Source organism: Hydra viridissima, unplaced genomic scaffold, assembly GCF_058129835.1.
Source record: "Hydra viridissima isolate aposymbiotic clone 2 unplaced genomic scaffold, HvirCarnegie_v1 scaffold_14, whole genome shotgun sequence".
NCBI lineage: Eukaryota > Metazoa > Cnidaria > Hydrozoa > Anthoathecata > Hydridae > Hydra > Hydra viridissima.
Genome location: NW_028324313.1, coordinates 4,627,451 through 4,651,441, shown reverse-complemented (window position 1 = coordinate 4,651,441; position 23,991 = coordinate 4,627,451). Strand labels below are relative to the sequence as shown.

Here is a 23,991-nt window from a genome sequence, read left to right as displayed (position 1 = left end):
ATATCTTGCAAAAGGCCACCAACCATAGTAAAAAAAAAAAGATCTTAGAAATTTATTTTTTATTTTACCTGATTAAAATTGTCAAGGGCTTTATGTACATTTGCCATCATGCCAGTTGGTGGTTCGTTAGTAATTTTAATTGAAACTTCTAAAATACCTTGTGGAATACAATGACTATCCCGAGATGGAGCTGGCTCTGCTGACATGAACAGACGGTAGTGCTGATGACTTCCTATGCTGTACATTTCAATCTTTTTTTCAAGAATTGGGAGCCATTTTTTAACCAAGTGAATATTCTGCATAAAACATAAACATCATCCTGGTGACAAACTGCATTAGAGAATGAACATATTTTATACAAGTCTGATGAAATATAATTTTGTAAAAGCATGTTAAATAAAAAAGATTAAGTGCCTCATAGCATCCTCTGGTAGCATATGACCCTAATCATTATTATTTGCATATTATAAACCATTGCAATTATCAACATTTGATTAGTATATAACAATCCTTAACAAAGCCTTCTTATAAAAAGTTTAACTTACTAATCTTCAAGTTAAGCAAATAAAAAATTTCAACCTGCAATACGACCCAGTGACCTTCTTTTGAAGCAAGATCTAATGCTTTTTCAGCAACTATTTCTTGACCTTGACCCAATGAAACACTGTGTAAATTCTTATTATCAGAAGTAAAGCCCATTTTTTTCCCAAGAGATTCAACATCTTTAAGAGGGTCAACACCAGGTGATAAAATGAAAAATATAGGTGTTGCTGGACTGCTTTCTTCATAGGATACAGAGAATTCTACTTGACGACCTTCAACATACTTGGAGCCAAGCTTCTCTTCAGCAAAATTCCTGCAGTAAATTTAAAGATACTATTTTATAGTATAAACTCTTTTCCTATTGTTATTAACAGTTAAATTGGCTCAATAACTTAACAATTTAAAATTAATCTAATAAAGGTACTTAATAGCGTAAGTCATTCGATCAGGCCTAAAAGCTCTCAACATGCACAACTTTTGTAAAGATGTCTTGTTTTTCCATTCTTGAGGAAACTTCTCTTTTTCAGGACATTCACATTCAATAAACTTTTTCCAACGCTTAGCTGAGCCCTCAATGTCATGATCAAGATTACGGAATTCTTCCATTGCACTCAAAGCCTAAGTGATCATACTTATTAAACAACTGTACTAAGTAAAACTGAAAAAAGCATAAGCAAAAATAAATAAAAAAGATAAAAGTAAAACAATTACTTTAACTCCCCCCCAACTGTTGTTTGACAAGAAATCAACAGGGCTTGTTGTATTCATCACAAATGGAAAGCGCAACAAAAAGTTGAGCTCCTCTGGAACAATTTCTTTACTCATGAGCAAAATTTGGAATGTAACTTGTGCCATAAAGATTAACTTATCCCTTTCAAACAAACCCCTTGTTGTGTATACAAAAACTGTGTAAGTAATACAGTCAATTAGGTTGTTAACACGAACTTTAACATTTTCATCTTTGGCTGCTTTTTCAATAGCTTTTTCAAACACTACACTGAAAGCCTGAATGAAATAAAAAATTATGCTGAAAAAATCTATGCAATAATATTAAACTTTTGGCTATTTACAAGTTTTAAGAAGTTAGATTTAATATAAATAAGGAACCTTAAGTGAAAATTGGTAGATTAGGTTAATTTTGTTCAAGTCATTAAGGATAAAGTATAACAATGATGAGCGAGCAGCTGCTGGCCGATACATTTCACGTGCTTCATTAATCTCTATTTCTGTTACTTTAGCTTCTTTAGATTTCTCTTCAATATCTGCAGCAGTTCGTTTTGTAGTTTCTAAGTTTTCAACTAGCTCGTAATCACCTAAAAAGTTTCCTGCAGCAGAAGATAACCGAGCCAGTAGTGAATCTTCTAACTCCTTGAGAGTAATTGTGAAGCGATTTTGTTGTTGAGTTAGTTGTAGCTGAAAAAATCCATTTAATTATAAAATAATGGATTTATCAACACTATTTCAAAAAAATTCTAAAAATGCTCAAAAAATTTTTTTCTTTACTTTATTCTTATACTTAAAAGTACCTTAGTCTCTTCAAGATCTGGTCTTTCTTTTGCAACAACATTAGCTAATAATTGATCTTCTAACCCTTCTTTTGTAACTGTAAAGTTAATTAATGTAGTCTGTGCCTGCATTTCAGGTTTGTAATGTGGATTTGCAAGTTTAGTCATTAAAATCAAGCGAAAGTTTGGATTGTATTCAATTTCCTTATCCCCAAGCTTGATGTATCTGAAAAGCATTAAAAAAAACAAAAATAACAATTTCACAGAGATAAAAATAAATCAAATAACACATAAAACTTACCTTCCTTTCTTGATTGTGTTTCTACCTAATAAGGGATCAAGAACAGGATCAACTGATTCTCCTATGCTCTCAATTAGCACACAATCTCCATTGCTAACACCTGATTCAATAACATCAAGATATCCTTTCTGCCCTAATCTAACAATCTTTAAGATATCACGCTTAGAAGTTTTGATCCATTTAATGCCTGTAAGAATTAATAAGTTACATAAGAAAATTCTAGGAAACAAACACAAAAGACTCCTCTGATCTCACTTTCAAATATAGTAAAATAAAGAAGATGCTTTGCTTTTATTGAATCATAATTTTATGGAAAGGAAACAAAATTCAGCTAGACATAAAAAATAAGAATAATGACAAATATATAACAGCAATGACATTTAAGTAATCAATTTCCAAATAAAAAAAAAAGCAAAACAAAAAAACAAAAAAACAAAAAAAAAAACAGCAATCAAACCTTGGAGCTGGGGATCAATCATTAAAGGCCATCGTTCTGCATTAAGCAATATAGTTGCATTTTCTGTAGACATACGATCACTTGGCAAGTTATCATTATTCCATTGTGCAATCATAGCATTATCAGTAAGTAAAGTAAGTGGATCAAGTCCATTTGTTATTGGAATAGAAACCTATATAATAAAAAAGGTATTTTAAAAAGCTAAATTTAAAAGTACATAAAAAAGTTTGAAAGTTTATGAGATAAGAGATAACCTTTTGCTCTCTGAGAAAAGTTAACCATTTATTGTTCAATTCTTCCCGATATGCTTTTGAAAAACTTCCAACATATGATATAAATGCAGCAATTAACAAAACATCACCAGGAAGTGTCAGTGCTTGCTCTTTAAACTTTGCAACAGAATCAGCCCATCGAATATTTTCAGAAGCCAACCCACCAACAAGGCGGTTAGCTAGTTCAATGGTCTTTGATGTTCGTTCAGCTTCTTTTTGACAACGAAGTTTAGCACCAGTTGCATGTTCAAACGAAGCAGTCAACTCAGTTAAATTTGCATCCAATTCCTGGAAAAAAAAAATCTTGCATAGCAGGATCTACTTACTTAAGCTGTATTTCAATGCTTCATGATAAATCTGTTTTATTTCATAGATACTTTAGTTGAAAAGCATTAAGAAATTAAGAAACTAACCTTAATCCTTGCTTTAATTTTAGCTAATTTCTCTTCAGCAGCAGCCAAGTCAGAATTCGCTTGAGCAAGAGCCTTTCTTTTTGGTTCAACGTCACAATAAACACGATAAAAGATAACAATATTAACAACCCAAGCACATAAACCAGCAGCTGCTCCTGACTTTGCACGAATAAAATCAGCATTAAACTCTGGATCATCAAGGTATGGTTGAACTGCTTTTAAACAATTCTCATGAATATTTTCTTTGTCATACTTAACAAGTTGATCCAAGAACTGGTCTACTTTTCCCATCATCACTTTAGCAGCTTTCCAACTTCTATCTTTAGGCACTTTACCATCTGGAGCAAGTAGTACCATAACAGCAGAGGTTACATTAACAACTGCAGGAGGAGGAGTACCAAATGATTTCAATTCAGTCAAGTTATTTTTGTTTAAAGTATTTAAAGCATCCTGAGCTGCAGCCAAAGCTGGTTCTGCTTTAGCTAAATCAGTCTCACAAGAAACTTGTTTTTCTCCAACTTCTTTTGCAAATACAGCAACTTTTTTTTCTTCATCATCAGCAAATGCTTTTTCTTTGCTCACTTTTTCTGTTTCAATGCCTACCTGTTTAATCAAGGCATCTGCATCTTCATTCTTTTGTGCTAACTCAATTTCTTGAGATGCTAGCTTTGATTTCAAATCATCAACTTGTTGTGCAGTGCTCTGAAGTTTAGTTAAACCATTCTCTAAGCGCTCCATATTTTGCAGAAGATCTCTACTCTTTCTTTGTACTAAGTTTTTATACAAAGAAATCTGCTCAAGAAAACTTTTAGGTGTTGTATAGTTATACCGCCTTTCGCTGACTAAATACATCTGACTCATCAGATTGACACTGGTATGAGCATAAGCAAGGAACTCAGCAACAGACTGCTTTTGTTCAGGCTGAAATAGATTAATATAAACAATTTAATGACCAATTTTTGAAAAACATTAGTCATGGATTTCTACTTCCAATAAAATTTCAACATCAGTTACATCAAAATATAAATTTTACAATGTTTCAATTGCAGTGATTAGCTTTACATACTTTAGTTAAACTAAAATACAAAAAGGATTTTAACAATACCAAAACTTGCTCTGTATCATCTAAGAATCTCTTGCTTACAGACACTAAAGCTTCTTCTGGCCACTCATGAAACCAATTAATGGCTGTACAATTTGTAAGAGCTGGAAACTTTCTACTTCTAATACGAAGTGTGTTGCCAACTGGTGAGAAACAAAGAACAACTTTTAACTGACGTCGAATACGACTGATGAAGAACTTCCAGCAATTTTCACGTGTATCTTGAATACCAGCACCTATATAAATATTAAGGTTTTTTAAATGGTTTTCAGATGCAAAAATAATTTTTAGTGCTTCTGACATGCAAATTGCTTATAAAAAGTCATTATACTATATATACTAGTGGATTGATAAAGACTTTAAACCTTTTTGAATGGCTCAAAAACAATCTTTATGAACATAAGAAGATAAAAATGTTGATTTTTACCTTTAACTTCATTCTTAACAGCATTAATAATATTTTCTATCTCTTCATCAGAATATAGACCAGGAATTTCACCTGAAGCTAATAAATCATTAATGAGAACAAGAAAGTTTTCTTCAGGAACTTGTGCATCAGTCAATATAAAAACTGTTCCAATATTTTTCACACCAGATTTATGACATAATATGCCAAGATCAACCTTTTAATAAATAAAAATACAAAAAAAAAAAATTCCAGAAAGAGAAAATAATAATAAAACTTATTTATTTTTAACAAATACCTTTAAATCAGCTATACTGTAACCCTTTCTTAACGTTATTTGAAATACTTCTAAGGCACTGATGTATGCAGCTAGCCTTGCCAAACTTTGCTTTCCACTGCCTCCTACCCCAACTAAAAGGGCATTACCACGTGGGGACTCAAGAATTCGATTGATCCTACATCTTTAAGAATAGATTTAAATCCAATAAATAAATTTATTTTGATTAACATTATAATTGGCATCTTGAATACTAAATTTTCAGCATTTTATGTAAACTCTCCATATCTTTTGCAATTATTTCTTTAAAATATATTTAAGTAACAAAACAAAGATCCCTATAAACCCAACTTCAACAGAGTAAAATAACTTACATATGGGACATAGCATCTTCAAACAAAACTAAATTCATAACAGCATTAACTTCATTGTGACTTTCCAGGGCTTCAACTAATATCTTGGAAAGACTTCCCCAACTTGATACAGGAAAATATTTTGGGTCACCAATACCTTTAGAAAAATGTGAATACAGCAAAGGCTTTTCATTCAATGCTAAAGTATCCAAATCCTAAAATAAAACTTTTAAAACTTATTTCCTTAAAACTAATTGTAGGAATGATAAGATAAAATTTAAATAAATGCAATCTTACATCAAACATCTTCATATTGAAATCAGCCTGAATTTTGTCAAATAAGTCTGTATCATTTTTATCCAGAAATTTATCCCGATAAACACGATTACATTCATGGTTCCATAGACGAACTAAATCTACTGGATTTTTTACATTTTCTTTAGTGGAAAACAGTAAGCCCTGTAAAAGACAAAATTTGATAAACACCAGATCTCTTGATTTTATATAACATAAGGATGATCCTTATTTGAAACACCTAATTAGCACAATAGGAATTTAATCAAAGTGCATGGTAAATGACTATTTAGGAATTTAATCAAGGTGCACGATAATTGAACATTTCTTATACAGCTATTCACAAAAGTTTAAACGATTGCAGAATTTTCAAATCTAATCTTCGGTTTTTCTTGAATAAAAATCTAATTGAAATAGATATCAAAATAATTATTTTTCCAATTTGGTAAATAGGTTATTTGTTAATAGAATAAAAAAAGTAGGCTTTGACTCATTACCGTTTACTCAGAAAATTCATTAAAAGGTACAATGATACAAATTAAGAGGTTTCACAAAAGTTTAAACAATTTTATTTAGGATCAATTATTCGCTAACTAATTGATAAATCCGCTGCGATATTTTTTTTCGCAGCGAATTTATGCTTGTTACATGCAAGAACAAGAACTTACATTGAATTATTGTTTTCCACATGTTATCAGTTTTTTTTAACGCAAATATTTAAGAAAAAAGAGACCTACTTGAAATATATTAGACAAATCACGTAGATTGAACACATAATGAAACTTGAAGGCAGTTGGTAGAAAAGAGCTTGTTATCTTTAACCACCATAAAAATACAAATTTATATTGTTAATCAACCACAAAAATAACTGATAATTAAGCATGGAAATACTAGTACGGAAATAAAATAAGGCATAAGGATACTAGTATAGAAATAAAAATTATAAACAAATAAATGAACAAATACACCAAAAACTTCATAAGTGGAATACAAAATAGCATTTAGATTTAAGTAATAAATTATCATACTAATAAAAAGTTGGCATTTAATGCCATAACCAACACACTCATAAGTGTGACTTTTTTACAGCTAATTTATTACATAAACTGAGCCTGACCTTTGTATTAAGCACAACTGCAGCATCTATAACTCTGTCAGCAATCTTTTGTATTGCTGAAGTAAATCCTAACAGCGTTAAGTGCCCACAAAGAATGCTTGAGTAAATAGATTTTAAGGCCTCAGCACCTGGGAAACTTATTGCAAAAACACAGAAATGGCGCTAAAAATTAAAAAAAAAAAAAATAATAAACTATAAAAGCAATTGTATTAACTTTATAGATAATTGTCATTACTTGGATAATATTATGATTAAGAGTTTTACAAAAAACATATAAGTTTTACAAAAAAAAAAAGATTTCCCAATATAAATCCCAGTGCTTGACCTGGAGTCTTGTATTGATTGTAAAACTTCCTGCGGTTGGATTCATGCATGCTACATATTGACAATTGTGTACTTCTTTCAATGTTAATTTTTGGCGGTCATACCAATGACTGTAGTCAAGATGCTGTCTTATTAGTGTATGTGGTTGCACTGTGCCATAAGTGTCGACCTAATTAATAAAAACCTATTTAAAGATATTATTGAAGTCCCTATAATAGCAATAATGATAACTTCAAGTAAAATTTTTACTTCTAACATAAGTCCATACAGAGCTTATTATGTAAAGACCTTCTTTTTCAAAAAGTAAATACCTTAGGCATATTCATATCATCAATGAAGTAAATTAATCGCTTTGCACCAGGTGGCCCATAGTTTTTACCAGCTTTTTTTTCTAAAGGTTTTTCTAAAATTTGCTGTAGCATGGCAGATGTTGTATAGAAATTAAATGGAACATTTGCAACTATCATCTTGTCTGGATCAAGAGTAGAAAACTTTTCACCAACCAGTACTGTTTTTCCACAACCTGCATTTCCCACCAACATAATAGGCCGTTTTGCTTCCATTAACAAGTCCATAAAATAGCGAACTCTTATTGTTTCAGAAGTATGAACAAGGACTGCCTGTTGTTGGAATAAAAAAAAAAGACACTAAGATTGAAAAATTTTTATACAATAACTAAGTTATAAAACAGAGTTTTTATATTGAGTTAGAGGACAATTCTATTTCAATTTTATTAAAACTTGGATTTAGTGTCCTCAATTAAAATAAGATCAATAAAAAAAGAAGTCAAAAAATGAACTAGATTTGAAATCAAAAAACGAAGTTTATTTGTAATCATGAACATTCTTTATTATTACATTTTTTTCTTCCAGTTTTTACTTCAATTGAGTGAACAATTCCCTGTCCCCCCTTGCCATATTCAAAAATTTTATTAAAAAAAAAAATTTCTTTTTTTAAAAATCATTTTATCTATAAAAAAAAAAAATCCTCCATATTCTTTTTCTGGATAATAAACCCTATATTTGATAATATCTAGTAAAAATGATGCAGTATTTGAATAGCAACAAGTTTCATTTTACCTTTTTACTTTTTTTCATAAGCTTGTTTTACAGATAACTCCATATTTTTTACTGAGTTAATGACATTTTTCTTTATATTTTTTCTGACACATTAAAGCTCAATAATCATTATTTTCATAAATTTAAAAAAATTAAACTACAAAATGAAATTAAAATATATATATATATATATATATATTGTTACTAATGGTAGTGCCATCAAGCTGTCCAATGTACAAACAAAGAATGAAATAATGTTTTGGTTAAAATGAGATTTTATTTTGAACATTTTTAAACATTTCTTCAGCTTTTAAATAAATATTAAATAAAATGGTTTTGTTAGAGAAAAACCTTAAATTTTACAATTTACAAAAAGTATTTTTAAAAAATATCTAAAATCTTATATATTTTTCAATAATTTTTATCATTTTTGATACTAATATATTTTTTACATAAAAATATATTGGTATCAAAAATTTATTTGTATTATCTGCATCAAGAAGGAGGATAGTAAATTGATAGGTTTCTACTGAGTAAAATCAATCATGGTCATCCAATATGTAAACAGATAAAGATACAGATTGTCACAGGGAAAAATATATCACTTATTGTTTGTTTTTTTTTGGGAAGTTGGATAAAAGAAATACAAACTATTTGCTAAATCTATACAAGTTTAAGTCAATTTCAATTAGGCCTTCCACAAAATTTTCTTATATATGTGACTGTTTGATTTATAAAATTGTAAAGCTTAAGGGAATAGAGAAACATCCACTAACCAAGACTAAAGATCTAACACCAAAAGTGACACAATCAATTAAAAATGCTGGAAAAACTTGCACTATATGCTTGTCAATCCTTAACCAGGTTCTTCCTCATCACTGCACTCCTGGAATAATCATAACTTAAGGATGAAAATAATTACCAATGACATGGTTATAATTTCACTTTTATTAGAGCTTTATTCTTTTAATTTTAATGTTTTAAGAGCCGATATCTTTTATCTTAAGAGAGCATAAATTTCAAATGTTACACAGAATATCTGAAAAAACTTGCATGGCTGAAATTAACTCTAAAAACGTTTTTTTGAACAATGGAAAAAATTTATAGACAATAATCAACTAATTACACTCAAAATAAAGTCCACAATCAAAAAAAATTTGAACTTTTCAGCAAATTTAGTAAAAATTCAGCATTAAAAAATTTTCAACAAAAAGGAATTTTTTTGCTTGTTCTTGAAAATTATAAGTGCAATTGTAAAATATAGTTACAGTTTTTCATCTAGGTGAAAAGCAAATAACTTTTTTTGAAAGCCAGATAAATTTGTGAATAAACAAAAAGTAACAAAAAATTGAAGTTGAGATCAAATTATACATGCACATACTCCCAAGATTGTTACTTATTAGTATCTGAGAACTACAGGCTTCTGTTTATGTTTGCTTATTGTGTCATATCAACTTTTTCATATCCTTACCACATAAAACTTATTTTAGTTCCTGTCCAACTATCAGGATATGATTCTTTAACACTGGAAGCCCAAATAATAAAGTTAGGAACAAAGCTCCAAAGTTGGCTTAACTTTTTAAAATTTGAAAATCAACACAGGATGCAAAAAGAATGACCCATTTGTGACATTCTTGCAGTGGGGGTACAAAATGTTGTGAGTGAAACCATTATTAGTAGGAAAAAAGTTTTTCTGACACACCATTTTAAACTTGGCGCAACCAAATAAATTATTTAGACACTGGCAGTGCCTAAATAATTTATATGGTTGAGCCAAGTTTAAAATGGTGTGTATTTGAAAACTAGTAGTGCTTGCTTTCAGCATATTATTTTTGATAGGCTACAACTTTTTGATAGGCTGCAAACTCACTGTCTTACAAAAGATACAGAATTTATTAGAATACTGGATAAAAAGAGAAACCAGCTTGGTTGCAAGTAAAGGGTAAGGAAAGCAATTCTACCATGATCTTAAAACAATGGAAGATCATTAACAATAGCTTGGGACACACACATAATGACAGACTACAGCTGGAGCTGTAGTCTGCCATTATATTTTTGGTTTTCTAAACTAAACCGTTATTTTAAAAAATAAACTGAACTCAAATGTAAGTTTAGCATCTGTAACCCACTATTTACATTACTAATAAACTACCTGCATTGGCATTTCAGGATCAAATTCAAATGCTGGAACTTTATCTGCCCAAGTGACAAACCTATGGTTTTCCACATCAATACAATAATCAAAGACTGTACCGGAGGAAGGAAACTTAACTCCTTTGAACTCTGAGATCCACCATTTTGAAAATTCAACTCTGTAGTCTATCAACTGAACAATTTTTAATTCAATTAAAGCAAATAAAAAAAATTAAGACATCTGCACACTAGATAGATAAATAGAAAAACAAAAAAGTAAAACCTTTTGCCTTAAAGTTAAAAAAAAATTTAAATGAGTTTGCAAAATGCACAATACTTTTGAACACATCATAGATCATATAATAATGAATCAAATTCCCATTTTCTTATTTCTCTTTATTTTTTGTTTTTTTGATTAAAAAAAAATGTATAAAAGAATTTATCACAACCTTAAGTATTTTTTAAAACATAACTATGAAAATTTAAAATCTTTTAAAAATTAAATCTTTTAATCCAAAAATAATTGATTGGTGTTCATTATCTAAACAATTACTTGTTTTAACTTACTACTGCTAGTTATCAACCGTTAACGTTTTTACTTATCATGATAATAGTTTAAATTTCAAAAGATAAAAAAAATAATTTTTTCAGAGAAATTCATGCCTGATCTTGGAACATACTTCCACCAAATGCCCAAATTGAAGCAAACACAAAGTACAGCTCATAAAGTTCTTTACTAGACTCAGGAGGGGTATTCTCTGGTGTAAAAAGTGCTTCAAGCAAATAACAAAGCATTTGAACCATACTAATGTCTACAATAGGGGTAATTTTCTTAAACTTTGACCTAACAGCCTCCAAGAGAACTGGAACATATTTATCAAATAAAATGTGAAGATTTGCCTTTTCAGATTGCACCTCCCTTCTATCAATCCAGCTTTGCACATAACTAAAAATAAAAGTAAATATGACATTTTATAGTGATTTTATATGATATTTTATTAGGATTAAACTTTTAAATAGCTTACGGATTCCATCCTACATCAGCATAGTTTAAAAACAATATTCCAGCACGAGAAACTGTTGCAGGAGTTGCAGTTTTTAAATCTCCAATTTCAAATATCAATCTCATAGATGGTGTAAGTGGAACACGCTCATTGCTAGCCAATGTTAAAACCTAGAAGATATTATATTACTTGAAAGGAGCAAATATGAAAATCAAGGCAAAAATTATAGAACAAAATGTTGAGTTGTAATAAAGAATATTTCAACTCATGGTTTTTCAGCACTACTCCAATAACTGTTTTATGTTAGTAACTAGTCTCACTCAAAAGTTGTACACATTAGAAATAATGGCCTTATGTTATTACAAATCTATTGGGTCCTTTAGATTATACAATTATTTCACCATAAAGCAAAACTAAATTTACAATTACCCAACTAAATGTAACAATAAGCATTAAGATGTAGCAGTTATAATATTTTAAGATTTTTAAAACTATTATATTGTTAATTTGTAATTAAATTCATTATCATTATTTAAACAGCCTTTGAAGTTAAAATCTTTTTACACACACTGTTTGCAGCTGCAAAAAATATTTCTTTAGGTTTATAATGATACATTTAAATTAGATTTACATATTTACAAAAAGTTTGCTGTTTAAAAACAACTACTATTCAAGATAAATATTAAAAGAAATCAGTATCATAACCAGTAAAACATTTTAATACATTTAAGATGGTTCAAGGTTGAACTATGTATGAAAAAGTATTTAACACTGAAAGTCATTCCATAGATATAATTGACCATTTAACTATTAACATAATCATTAATGCTGTTTATAGAGAACTAGCTGGTAATTTGAAAAAGGTTAAGACTTCCTATAGACTTTTATAGCCAAATTAGTTAAAACACAGAAACATGTTTACACAATAAAAAAATTTCGAGATTTTTATTTTGATTGAATTTTTTCATTCAAAATACTCAAATGTCAACTGGAAAAATTTAAGTTTAAAAATGTTCAACCAAATAAGATTACAAGATCCCAGGATTCTCAGCACTAGCTAAATGCATCATGCTAAATGTATAATAGAAATATGCATTGGATAAGCAGGTTGCAGCAAATTTTACAAGCAAATTAGTTACTTAAATTTTTTTTTCACTTGTGACAATCTTTAACAATTATAGAAAATTGCAACAAAGAACTTTGAAAACAAACTTTTCTTAAAAAAATTTCTTTTCAGAAAAGATTTACATAAGTCAAAAAAAAAAGAAAAAAGAAAAAAATCACAGCAAGTCAGTAAAATTTCAAATAATTATCAATCATAGATGTTTATTAAATGGGTTTTCAAACTGAACTGAATTGTTTATTTCCAATCAATCAGTTTATCATGTCTACCTCTACATAAACACAAGACCACCAATGTTTCATTGAAATATTTAAAACTGATTTCTCTTCATTAAATATTATCTGTAACAAATATCAATGAAGGAACCCAACAGATATTGAATAAACTGAGTAGTTAAACAAGAATTTTGATTCTTTTTATATCTGCTAAAAGTAGTAGGCCAAATGTACCTTAACGTACATAATTGATATTTTATTCAAATATATATATTTGAATAAAGTATCAATTCAGTTAATGTTGTAATATAAGATTTCAAAGTGCATTTATTAAGCCATTATTCCTCTTCAAACATTCCTTAGACCTTAATGGTATATACCAAAAACTCACACAATGTTTTACTAAATATTTCTCTTTCAACTTCAGCAAATCAATATTTATTGAGAGAAAATTCTAAACATCATTTAAAGATGAGTCAAAACAACACAGACATAATAATTTTTCAAAAGAAAATTTGCATAAGCACCCCAAAATTTTCTAAAGTAATAAAGAATTAGGCTGAAAATCTAAAATAAATATAAGGAAGAATCAACTTTTGAAAATCGATCATACCCGGTTATCGTCCATGACTGTGTTTAAAGATTCAATCCACATTGGATCAATATCACCATCCAAGACAATCCATTTAGGAGAGTTATTGGAAATGTTTGAAAGATCACGCATTGCAACAGAGAATAACCCTACACAAGATTTGTAAAAAAAAAAAAAAAAAAAAAAAAAATCAACTTGTTTTCCTTCAAACTAAATTGAGATGTATTAAATTGAACTAAATAAGCCAAAACCAGTAATCTTTTTAACTAAAAAAAAAATTAGTAAAATGTATTTTTAAAATACCATCTTTCCACTCTCGAGTTGTAGGATTAATAAAACCAAACAGCTCATCAGCAGTAACAGCTTTAGGATTCATGTCAATCAAATATGGTCTTTTCTTTTGATTAAAATAAGTTCGATTTAATGACTTGATAACCTACAAAAACATTCTTGCAATATTAATTATTATAAAAAAACTTAATTTAATTTGGTCTAAATCAAGTAGTAGATGTTTTGAAATATACTTTAAAAAGAAAAAACACTTTTAATACATAAAAGTGAAATAAGTTATAATTTAAAAATGAAAAGTTCTATCTGACTTTAACTAAAGACTATAGTTAGATTAATTTTTTGTATTTGGACTAAAAACTGTGTATGAATCATAAGCACTACCATCCAGGTTTAAAAACTAAATTTAACATCATTTTATCAAGATATGAAATTAATTTATAGCAAGTATTTTTATCTCCTAAGCTCGAATGAAAAAATTATCCTATAGAAATATAAATCAGTTTATGGCAGAGATTTGAGTGAACAGTATTTGCATAGCATTTTAAGAAAAAAGAATCTCATACCTGTGATTTTCCTGTCCCAGCAGCACCTATAACAAATACAGAATGTCGGACTTCCACTAACTCTTGGAGCTGAACAATCTTCAATATAAAACTATCTTCAGGTTGAAGTTTTAAATCCTAAACAATAAAATTCCCCACAAGCACAACTTCATTACAATATTATTCCTAAAAAAAATAATCAGAACTAAAAAAATCTAAAATAATTGAATTGACACAATTTTAAATTGAAAATTTAAAATTGTGTCAATTACTAACAAAACTATCATTTTGATATAAGGTAGTAATATATGTAGGCTAAAACTTTACATACCAGGACAGCCTTTTTAATTTCAGCTTCAAACTCTAAATTGCGATTACGTGGAACATCCATGGATGGGAACAAATCATAAATCAGTCCCATAAACACTGGCAAGTCATCTGTCACAATTTTAGGAATATTGAAATCCCGTAAGGCTCTCATCAGTACTTGATCTTCTGCTCTAGCACGGTCACTCCTCTTCAAAGTACCAGCTACTACAAGAACAGATTTGATGGCACGCAAACCCCAATCATAATGATCCTGATGTAAAACAAAATGAAAAGTGCAACTAATTTTAAATACATATTTTTATTTCATTAATATAAAATCAAATGTACAGTTATTAATTATGAAAAGTTTAACATTTGAATTATAGAAAGACAGACATACTGTATATAATCTCAGGGAAATTTATCTAGCCAATCATAGATCAAAACAAATAAAATGAGTAAGAGAAAGTTGACCATTATTAGAACTTTGTACATAGTTTTAATTTGCATTTATTTAATAAAATATTTCCATGCATTAAAACATAATTTTATAAATAATGTACATTTTATATTAGAAGAAACTTTGAAAAAACGTATACTTGTTTTGAAAGCAACTCTTTGCATAATGTGTACAGAGTAATGAATTTTCTTGCAAGCATTTTTGCTTCAACAAAACCTTCTGCTACTAACATAATCTCACATATAAGTTCAAAATCAGGTACAACCATGGCACATGGTCTAAATTGCAATAAAACAAACATAGTTTTTAAAATATGTTACTTATATATTAGAAAAACTTTAAATATTTTTGTAGCAATTTTAAAGCAAAATGAACAAACTTTTTACAAACCCACACCTGAAAAGACATTTTAGATTCTCTGGAAGTTCAGTTCTTCCAGCATATCCAGGATTCATTGTGATCCACATACCCACAGTGGAAATTAAAGATATTTCTTCTCCTTGAAAGATAAATCTTTTTTTTTTATCACGAATAGCATCTTGAATTGATTTCACTTGGACTGCAATTACTGATAACACTTCAATAGAAATGCGATTGAACTCATCAAAACATCCCCAAGCCCCTGATTGTGCAAGTCCCTTGTAAATGTTTCCACAACTCTAAACAAAATTTGAACAAATTTTTTGTAAATGAACTGTTGTATACTTTGTTAAAACTATGTTTAAATAAGCTCTAAAATAGTTTTAATCAAAAATATGAAACTAAGTTTTTGTTTGTAAGTGGCTCTTTATTTAACTTCAAAACTATTTTCATATCATATTTTTACCTTGTAGTCCATTTGTTCTGAACAGTTGAAAACATATACTATAATTCCCAATGCACGCCCTAAATCTTTTGTTGTTTCTGTTTTCCCAGTTCCAGCTGGGCCCGCTGGAGCTCCACTCATATTTAGATGAAGTGATTGTGTCAATGTAATGTAGCACCTATAAAGTAATGTCTAATTGTTTTCATACCAGTATGCATAAGAAAGGAAAATATACTTAGTTAAAATTAAAAGAAAGTATTTTTGAAAAATAGAAGAGAAAAGTAAAATAGGGATAAATACGCAAGTAAATAGTTAAATAAAAGTGAAAACTGAATTAAGGAAGATATACATTTTAATAGCTATTTTCAAAACTTTATTACAGATAAGATGTACTAAAATTCTGTCAAAAAAATTTCTGTAAAAGTTGTTCCACTTATGATAATTTAATAAATCCAATTAACACAAAATATTGTAAATTTTGTGTTAATTGGATTTATTAAATTATCATAAGTGGAACAACCTTTACAGAAATTTTAATCAAATTTCAATTAAACTGAAGTAAGATAATTAGATTGCTACAAAAATTTTATTTAACCTGTCAGTTAATGGTGTAATAACAAGACGAGGTGTATTTCCAAGGTATTCATAAAAGTATGTAAACTGTGCATCACAGATATTAACAAAGCAATGATTGAGGTTATCATCCCAGCGATGTCTTAACTGACTCAACCATAAAAATGCCTGTGAGTTATCAACTTTTTGTTGAATCAATTTTGCAATCACATCTCGAGCATGGACATCAATTGTGCAAATGGTCATAATTTTTTGTCTGTCACCTGGAGATAAATCACCAACTAACATAGTAATTAATGTAGTGAGTTGTACAATCTAAAAAAAAAATTATAAAAATTTAATGAGATCAAAAGTATATTATATTAATAAAAATATGTAAAAAAATAAGGATTTAAGTTTAATTTTTACACTTAACGTAAGCAACAAACCTGCTTTTTATAATAATCTTTCATAGCATTTTCATAACCTTCTTCTAAACGATTAAATGATATTCCAACTTCAGTAGTCCACCAAATCTGTGTTCCACACAAAGCAACCTGAAAAAAAACTTTTTTGTATGTCTCCCGAAATAAATTCAAGATAATTTTATTTGGATTAAATAAAATTAAGAAGAACTCTATAAAAAAATAACTCAAACTTGTGCAGGATAATCAAATAGCCAATGATCTCTAGGTTTCTCTTCATATCCTATAACTGCCTCTGAAAGCTCGTGTCTAATTGTTTCTTGCATGCAAACAAGCAATCTAGTTAACCAAGTTTCAACCTTAAGGTATAATAATATATAATTTTATAATAATTACATAAATGTTTGAAATTGTTTGATCTTTAACTAATAATTCATAATTATAAGAATAATAAATTTTCTATTAGAACTATTAAACAATTAGGTCATATACATGAAAAAAAAAGGAAGAGTTCTAATTTGAAAGTAGTTTATGGTTTAGGAATATGAATGTAAATATTTATTGAAAAAACTTATGAAACTATATTTAAGCTAAATTATATAATAGCAATGGCAAAAAAGATGAAATAAAAACTTAGTGAAAATCAATTTATTTACAAAACCTTTGCTGTTGTTTTTTTTTAATTTCAAACATCTTTTGCATGCTAATTTCACAAAATTATCTGAAGATATACTGTAGTCTTAGAGGATATGATCAGAAGATAGTAGAATACTATGCCATTACAAGAAAGTAAAAACAAAAAAGATAACAACTATGCAATCTTAACCTGTCCTGTACACATAAATGGCTGATTGAACTTAACATATTCATTTTCTTTACTATACATCCCAATAGCTTGCTTTGTTTGAATGCCATCACCATTCTTTGTGAACTCTAATGTAGACATATTATCAAATAACTTTGCCAAATGTCGACAAACCTAAATACATGGGATAAAAAAATGTATGTAAGTTTTTTTGTAATGTAAATCTCTTTAAATGTATGTAAATCTATTTGTAAATTCTTTTATACTCAATAGACTGACACATGTATTATACATAAATTGCACATTATAAATTTTATAGAACTACATCTCATTCACGTATATATAATGCAGAAGAATAATTGTACTATGTATAACACACTAAACACTAAAATAAAACTGAAAGAAAAATTGCTTAAAAAATTGTAAGTGAAACAACAATAAATAATAACAAACTCCTAAAAACATAGCACACCTCTAAAGGTTGATTTCCTTTTGATAGAATATCAAGCAAGTCAGCAGGGGAAACAAAGTAGAAACGTGGAAATGCAAGACGCTTTGTTTCTAAATACTCTGCTAATGCCTTTTCACACAAGCTTAGTCTATAAATATCATGAGTATGAAAAATCTTGCTCTTATCTTACACATTAACAAATAAGAATGTATGCTGGTTTATAATACTACACAATATGAAAAAAGACAAGGATAAAGGTTATATGATCATTAGGTGAAACAAACCTGGCTTGAACACTTTCTAACTTCTCATATAGATTTGGTTTAGTACAACACAACACAACATTTGGTGTCTCAGAGGCATTAATGCACATTTCCTAAGACAAAATAATAATACAATATTCAGACTTGCAAAATAATTCAAAAAATGAGTTTAAATTTTTTTACATGCATAGCAAAGATAAGTATCTAAACAAACAGTAATAAGGAAAAAATTCAAACCATGTAAGAGAACAACACTAATAATTATTTACATATGCTAAATATGATTTTTGAATTAAAAAATGAAGGCAAAAATTGTTTATAGATAACTTACTATAAATAACTTTGAATTATTTTTTCCTCAAGTAATGATTTTCTCTGGAAAGATATATTTAATGTGTTATATAAGCAGTATAATATACTGCTTATATAAAACATTAATTATATCTTTCAAAAAAAAAACATTATTTGAGTTAAATACTAAGTTAAATAAGTTAATAAGCTAAATAAGTAGTAGCTTACAAACATAGAAGTATTTATCAAATAAATGTATTTATGTAGAAAACAAATGCAACTTAATTAGTAGATGTAAATAGTAACTTCAGTTAGATTCAGAATCTACATTAATCAAGTTATATTTTGAGGATAAAAGTAACCTGGTTCAGCAACAACAACCCTTTTGTTAACCTGCTATTTTTAAATAAACAAAGTGGCAGTGAGTCAAATATTTTTACAACCAAATGAAGTAGATTTTTAAACTTTTTGCATTATAGGTTAAGAACTAAATTGCGTAAATTTAAAAACTTGAAACCTTGAACTAACTTAACAAGTGCTAACTGACACAATGAAGCAAGAACTAATGCTACTGTTAATAATTGCTTCATCAAAGGGTGGAAAACATTGTAAGAATGACATTCATGTCATGTGATAAGAGAATCAGAGAAAAAAAAGGAATATAAAAAATCCTTAATAAAGTAAAAGACTCACTTACTTCAGCTTCTTTGTTTACGGGCTACTACAGTTTAAAATGAAGATATCTTCAATAATCATCTATATCTTCATTATAAACCACAGTAGCCATTATGCTATATTTAGTTCACTGTTGATACAAACAAACTTGGGAATTTACATTGCCTTTTACCTCAAGAATATAGTTTATAATATAATTTATCATTCAAGAATAGTAAATTTTAAACATCACTTAATTTAAAAACGCCTTAGTAATTCTATTAATAGCTAACCTGATAATATGTAAAACACAGGAATTATCAAATTAGTTTCTTAATCTTTGTACTTTGTAAACTGTTAAAAATTAAGGAAGTGAACCTTAAAATCTTCATCTATTCCATCAAATCTTGCAGAATCTTCAGGAAGCTGGGCCCTGATATCATCTGAACCAACAAAAATACTTTCTAAATGTGACCAAGTACGTTGCACTTCCATCCACATAGAAAGCACAGCATCAACTGTAGAAAGCTTTTTCTGCCAAGATGATACTTCCACTAAGAAATGTCCAATATACTTGGAAGTCATCAAATTTTGTAATTGCACCTAAATTAAGTCTTAGCATAAACATCAATTATAAATATAAGGCTATGTACTTTAAGAAAATAGTTTAAACTTTTAAAATTATGATAATACATTTACTACATTCTTAACAAATTTTTTAAAAAATTAAAAAATATTTTTATAAGTTACTTGATTATCTTCTAAAACTTCTATAAGCTCTTCACTTGTCTTTAACAACTTTATTTTTGTTCTATGATGTTCTTCATACTCCAGCAACATAACTGACCATATGTTATTGAGTTCTGCAATAACTTTTTCCATGCCTAGTTCTTTTGTAGCTTTATCAACAATATTCCGCACCTCATCTTCAAATTTATGCAAATTCAAGGCAAGCAAATCAGCTAAGGATGTATTTTCATTCATCAAAAACTTGACCTAAATCATTATTAGATATTAACAGATAATACTATATTAAAGTGGTTATGTTTATTAAAACTGATCATAAAAAGAGCATTTTAAAAAATTGTAAAAATAAACACTACAATCATTAAAATAGTTATTAACCTTGGTTGCTTTCATTAGTTGTTGCCAATGACGTTCCCTAAGTGCTGGATTTTGAAGTTCACTCAAAGATCTCAATGATGTAATCATATTTTTAACTGTTACATCTAATCCAGTAAATGCATCCCATGCCTTCATTTCTTTATCCAGAGTACGAATTTCTTTTACAAAACCTTTGCAGTCAATCTCCATTGACTCAACATCAATTTTGGTCCTGAAAATTAAATTGATTCATCAATTTAAGGTAGAATTACCTTAAATATCTCTTCTATGTATGACTTTAATTCATCAACAAAAATAGTTAAATGTAAAAAAAAGCAAAATGATTTAGAAGAGAACAAATATTTTGATTAGCAGCCTATAAAACTCATAAGCACACATTGATAAACAAACTCTGTTAAAATTAAGAACTTAAAAAACTACTCAAAAAAGCATTTGCAATGTAGCAAGAAATGAGCGTAAAATGAGTGAGGGTATAAAAAATTATTATGATTACACCTACAGCAACATTACTGAGGAAAATGTTAATAGAGTGATGAAAAACACTGACAACTATTACTCTTGTAACCATAAGATTTTTAGCCCAGTAAATAGAAATGAAGCAGTCAATTTAAAAACAACTACTGGTTTTCCCCATCACAAAAACTGTTACATTCTAGTGAACTGTATAACTATACTAAACAATTTATCTAAATAATTAACTAGTTTCTCTAAATCTTTTTATAATCTATCCAAATAATTTTATAAAAAGAACAAAGAGTATAGAGATTTTGAATTTAAAAATTATGTTAACAATTGTTGTTGCAATAGTAAAGTACTTGGGTTCCATAAAATGACAGAACATTTCTGAATTTTCCAAAAACGGTTTTATGGTAAAACAAGCAACTCAGCACTATGAAGATTTAATTTGAGCACAAACTAATTTTACTTCCTCTTTTTGCCTTTTTATAGAATATCTAATTAGATGAGACTTTAAGTTAAAATAATACTCATGCAATATTAAATGTATTATAATAATTGATTAGATGGTAAAACAAGCAACTCAGCACTATGAAGATTTAATTTGAGCACAAACTAATTTTACTTCCTCTTTTTGTCTTTTCATAGAATATCTAATTAGATGAGACTTTAAGTTAAAATAATACTCATGCAATATTAAATGTATTATAATATTTGATTACCAAAGTGTTTTTTTCCAATGATTAATATTGCTTATAACTAATCCAATCATATCCCACAAAGATTTAAGCATTACAACTTCTTTACGGCATGCTTTCAACTGTTTGAAATCTGGAACATTTACTTCAAATAAACTTGCAGATTGGTGAATAGCTTGCATTTCAGATTCTAAGTCTAATATTCGAATATGCCACTAGCAAAATAAACAAACAAAATAAAAATAAATAGGCTGGTGATCATAAGTAAACTCTATAGTAATCAGAAAAATTTATATTAAAAGTAGAAAATTCAGAAGAAATCATTGTTATGATTAAATCATATCAATAGATATTAACATTACATAAACAATTTTTATAGTAAAAAAAATAATTAAATCTATAGATGTAAATCAGTGGTTACAATAAGTATTCCAATTTACTATTTCTTTATATTTTACTAATATATTTACCTAAATATATTTGGAAAATATTAATAACATGAAATTTAAATAACACTACTTTTAAAAATCTAAAAATTATGAATTTAGATTTTATGTTAAAAAATTGATGTAATTAAATCATTTCTAATTTTACTTTCAGAAGTAAAAGAATAAAAGTGTAAGATATTAATAACTTTTATTTAACTTAAAGTTCAAAGTACTCGCCCTTATTATCAATGCATAATTGCATTCTCTCCATATTCTTGAATATATTTAGCCACTCTTCTTTGGATATTGTAGCAACTGTAATCTCTGTAATCTATTTTTTAGACTTTGGGCATCTTTATAGTCAATCAGGTTGTTAATCATATGGCTTAATTTTGCTGAAAATCCAAAAATCACAAGATATCAAGTCTGGCAAATACTGCGGGTGGTTGCTAATTGTAATGCCATTGTTGGTCAGGTACCCTTGGATAACATTTGTGACAAGAGGTTTTACATTGTCATGCAAGATTTTCATATTTTTGGTGCCTGATGTTGGTTCTTGCTTCTCAATGGCACTAACAACAGAAATAAGGTTGTCTTTGATGTATATTTAAACACCAATGTTTTTTCCCTGTGACAGTGGATCAGAAGGGGACTGTTGGTTTAAACATGATGATAATCATGCAATTAAGCTAAATTGGTCTCAAAAGATGAGAGCTTTCATGGATTCTCAAACACCCACCTGTGATGAAATTGATTGCTTTGGTCTCAAATATATCCAGTGAACTGGCTTCAAGTATATCCAGTATGATTGCCTGTGAAACATCACACTGCCTTTTATCTTTGTTGAATTTGGCCAAATTCTGTTGGAAAAATGCTATGTGGTTTGCTTTTTGAGCTGTCATAAGCTGATGGGGGCAAAATATGATGAGTTTTCAAAGATAAAGATAATTGTAAATGATTCTTTTGAGTACCATAGGTAAAAGATGTTTGGGCTTCAAGTTAATGTAAAAAAATATGGCAATCATTATCTATGCTATACAGTTGGTATTGTAGTTGTAATTGGTGCTCCATGACAGTCTTAGCCTTTGAGGTTCTTGATGCCATATTTAGATCAATTAATTCATCTTCAAGCAGTCATGTACAAAGGAGTGATGTCTTGGTATACTTAAGTCAATTTACCATGGATTTCCTTGACTGATTTTCCCAGTTTATAGAAAATTAAAAGCTAACTACATTTCCATGCAAGTTATAAAATAAAACTTGAATTACTTATTTTGAGCACAATGCTCTACATCTCATGTAATACTTTGAGAAAAAAAAAAGTTTTTTTTAGCAAAATGTAAGCAAAATTACAATTACTTCTGGATACCTTTAAGTAAATTAAGTTAGAACGATTTGAAACTTAAAATGTTAAATATGTTAATGCAAAAATTTAACTTATTCTGATTTAATATTTAGAGATGAAATTTTAGTAAAATTACAGAAATATTACAAAAATGTATTAAGACCTATTTGCTAATATTGAATTGTCTTGATAAAAAAAAACAAAAATTTGTTGAATACAAGAATTTTCTTACTTTTTTTAATAAAAAGAGTACCTTATGAATAAGATGGGTCATAAGATAAACTTGTATTTAAAACTAAAATAAATAAATTAGCATCTGTAGATTATAATAACATTAAATTTTTAACTCATTAACTTATACCATGTCAATGCGCTTGTAAACATTCTCTGATTCAAAACTTAAAGGTGCATTCTTGCGAAATTCTTCACGAAACTCATGTTGCCGAACCTAAAAAAAACACATAATATATAAAGAATTGTATTACTGTATAATAGCATACAAAAATATATAAAATCAATATTTAATACACATTAAAACACATATCTCAAGGTTCCCCTCTTAAATAGGCTTGGTTAAAATAGGCAAATAATGTATTTACTGA

General features: G+C 28.3%; 1 protein-coding gene across 4 annotated transcripts in view; it reads right to left on the bottom strand.

The window, feature by feature from the left end:
* LOC149878953 (dynein beta chain, ciliary-like) overlaps window positions 1-23,991 on the bottom strand; it is a 43,835-nt gene that overhangs the window by 3,554 nt on the left and 16,290 nt on the right. For 2 of the 4 annotated variants that reach the window (XR_016446760.1, XM_090071166.1), the window contains exons 19-58: window positions 23,751-23,837; window positions 21,641-21,831; window positions 20,463-20,673; window positions 20,088-20,333; window positions 19,716-19,940; window positions 18,414-18,505; window positions 18,151-18,277; window positions 17,700-17,852; window positions 17,107-17,232; window positions 16,898-17,005; window positions 16,492-16,784; window positions 15,918-16,074; window positions 15,488-15,750; window positions 15,231-15,369; window positions 14,654-14,902; window positions 14,344-14,460; window positions 13,793-13,925; window positions 13,511-13,638; window positions 11,581-11,729; window positions 11,219-11,501; window positions 10,575-10,748; window positions 7,676-7,984; window positions 7,366-7,533; window positions 7,041-7,202; window positions 6,661-6,738; window positions 5,927-6,088; window positions 5,651-5,844; window positions 5,298-5,460; window positions 5,021-5,216; window positions 4,597-4,829; window positions 3,492-4,412; window positions 3,061-3,366; window positions 2,807-2,978; window positions 2,350-2,536; window positions 2,070-2,274; window positions 1,651-1,956; window positions 1,255-1,548; window positions 968-1,161; window positions 580-856; window positions 69-296 (exon numbers count right to left, since the gene is read on the bottom strand). Coding sequence is in view for 1 of the 4 variants with exons in the window: in XM_090071166.1 (XP_089927292.1) it covers window positions 69-296; window positions 580-856; window positions 968-1,161; window positions 1,255-1,548; window positions 1,651-1,956; window positions 2,070-2,274; window positions 2,350-2,536; window positions 2,807-2,978; window positions 3,061-3,366; window positions 3,492-4,412; window positions 4,597-4,829; window positions 5,021-5,216; window positions 5,298-5,460; window positions 5,651-5,844; window positions 5,927-6,088; window positions 6,661-6,738; window positions 7,041-7,202; window positions 7,366-7,533; window positions 7,676-7,984; window positions 10,575-10,748; window positions 11,219-11,501; window positions 11,581-11,729; window positions 13,511-13,638; window positions 13,793-13,925; window positions 14,344-14,460; window positions 14,654-14,902; window positions 15,231-15,369; window positions 15,488-15,750; window positions 15,918-16,074; window positions 16,492-16,784; window positions 16,898-17,005; window positions 17,107-17,232; window positions 17,700-17,852; window positions 18,151-18,277; window positions 18,414-18,505; window positions 19,716-19,940; window positions 20,088-20,333; window positions 20,463-20,673; window positions 21,641-21,831; window positions 23,751-23,837 (8,406 nt within the window). In the remaining 3 variants the exon portion in view is untranslated. Of the gene's footprint in view, window positions 1-68; window positions 297-579; window positions 857-967; window positions 1,162-1,254; window positions 1,549-1,650; window positions 1,957-2,069; window positions 2,275-2,349; window positions 2,537-2,806; window positions 2,979-3,060; window positions 3,367-3,491; window positions 4,413-4,596; window positions 4,830-5,020; window positions 5,217-5,297; window positions 5,461-5,650; window positions 5,845-5,926; window positions 6,089-6,660; window positions 6,739-7,040; window positions 7,203-7,365; window positions 7,549-7,675; window positions 7,985-10,574; window positions 10,749-11,218; window positions 11,502-11,580; window positions 11,730-13,510; window positions 13,639-13,792; window positions 13,926-14,343; window positions 14,461-14,653; window positions 14,903-15,230; window positions 15,370-15,487; window positions 15,751-15,917; window positions 16,075-16,491; window positions 16,785-16,897; window positions 17,006-17,106; window positions 17,233-17,699; window positions 17,853-18,150; window positions 18,278-18,413; window positions 18,506-19,715; window positions 19,941-20,087; window positions 20,334-20,462; window positions 20,674-21,640; window positions 21,832-23,750; window positions 23,838-23,991 lie in introns of those variants that run through there. The other 2 variants (XR_016446762.1, XR_016446761.1) reach the window with 2 other exon arrangements.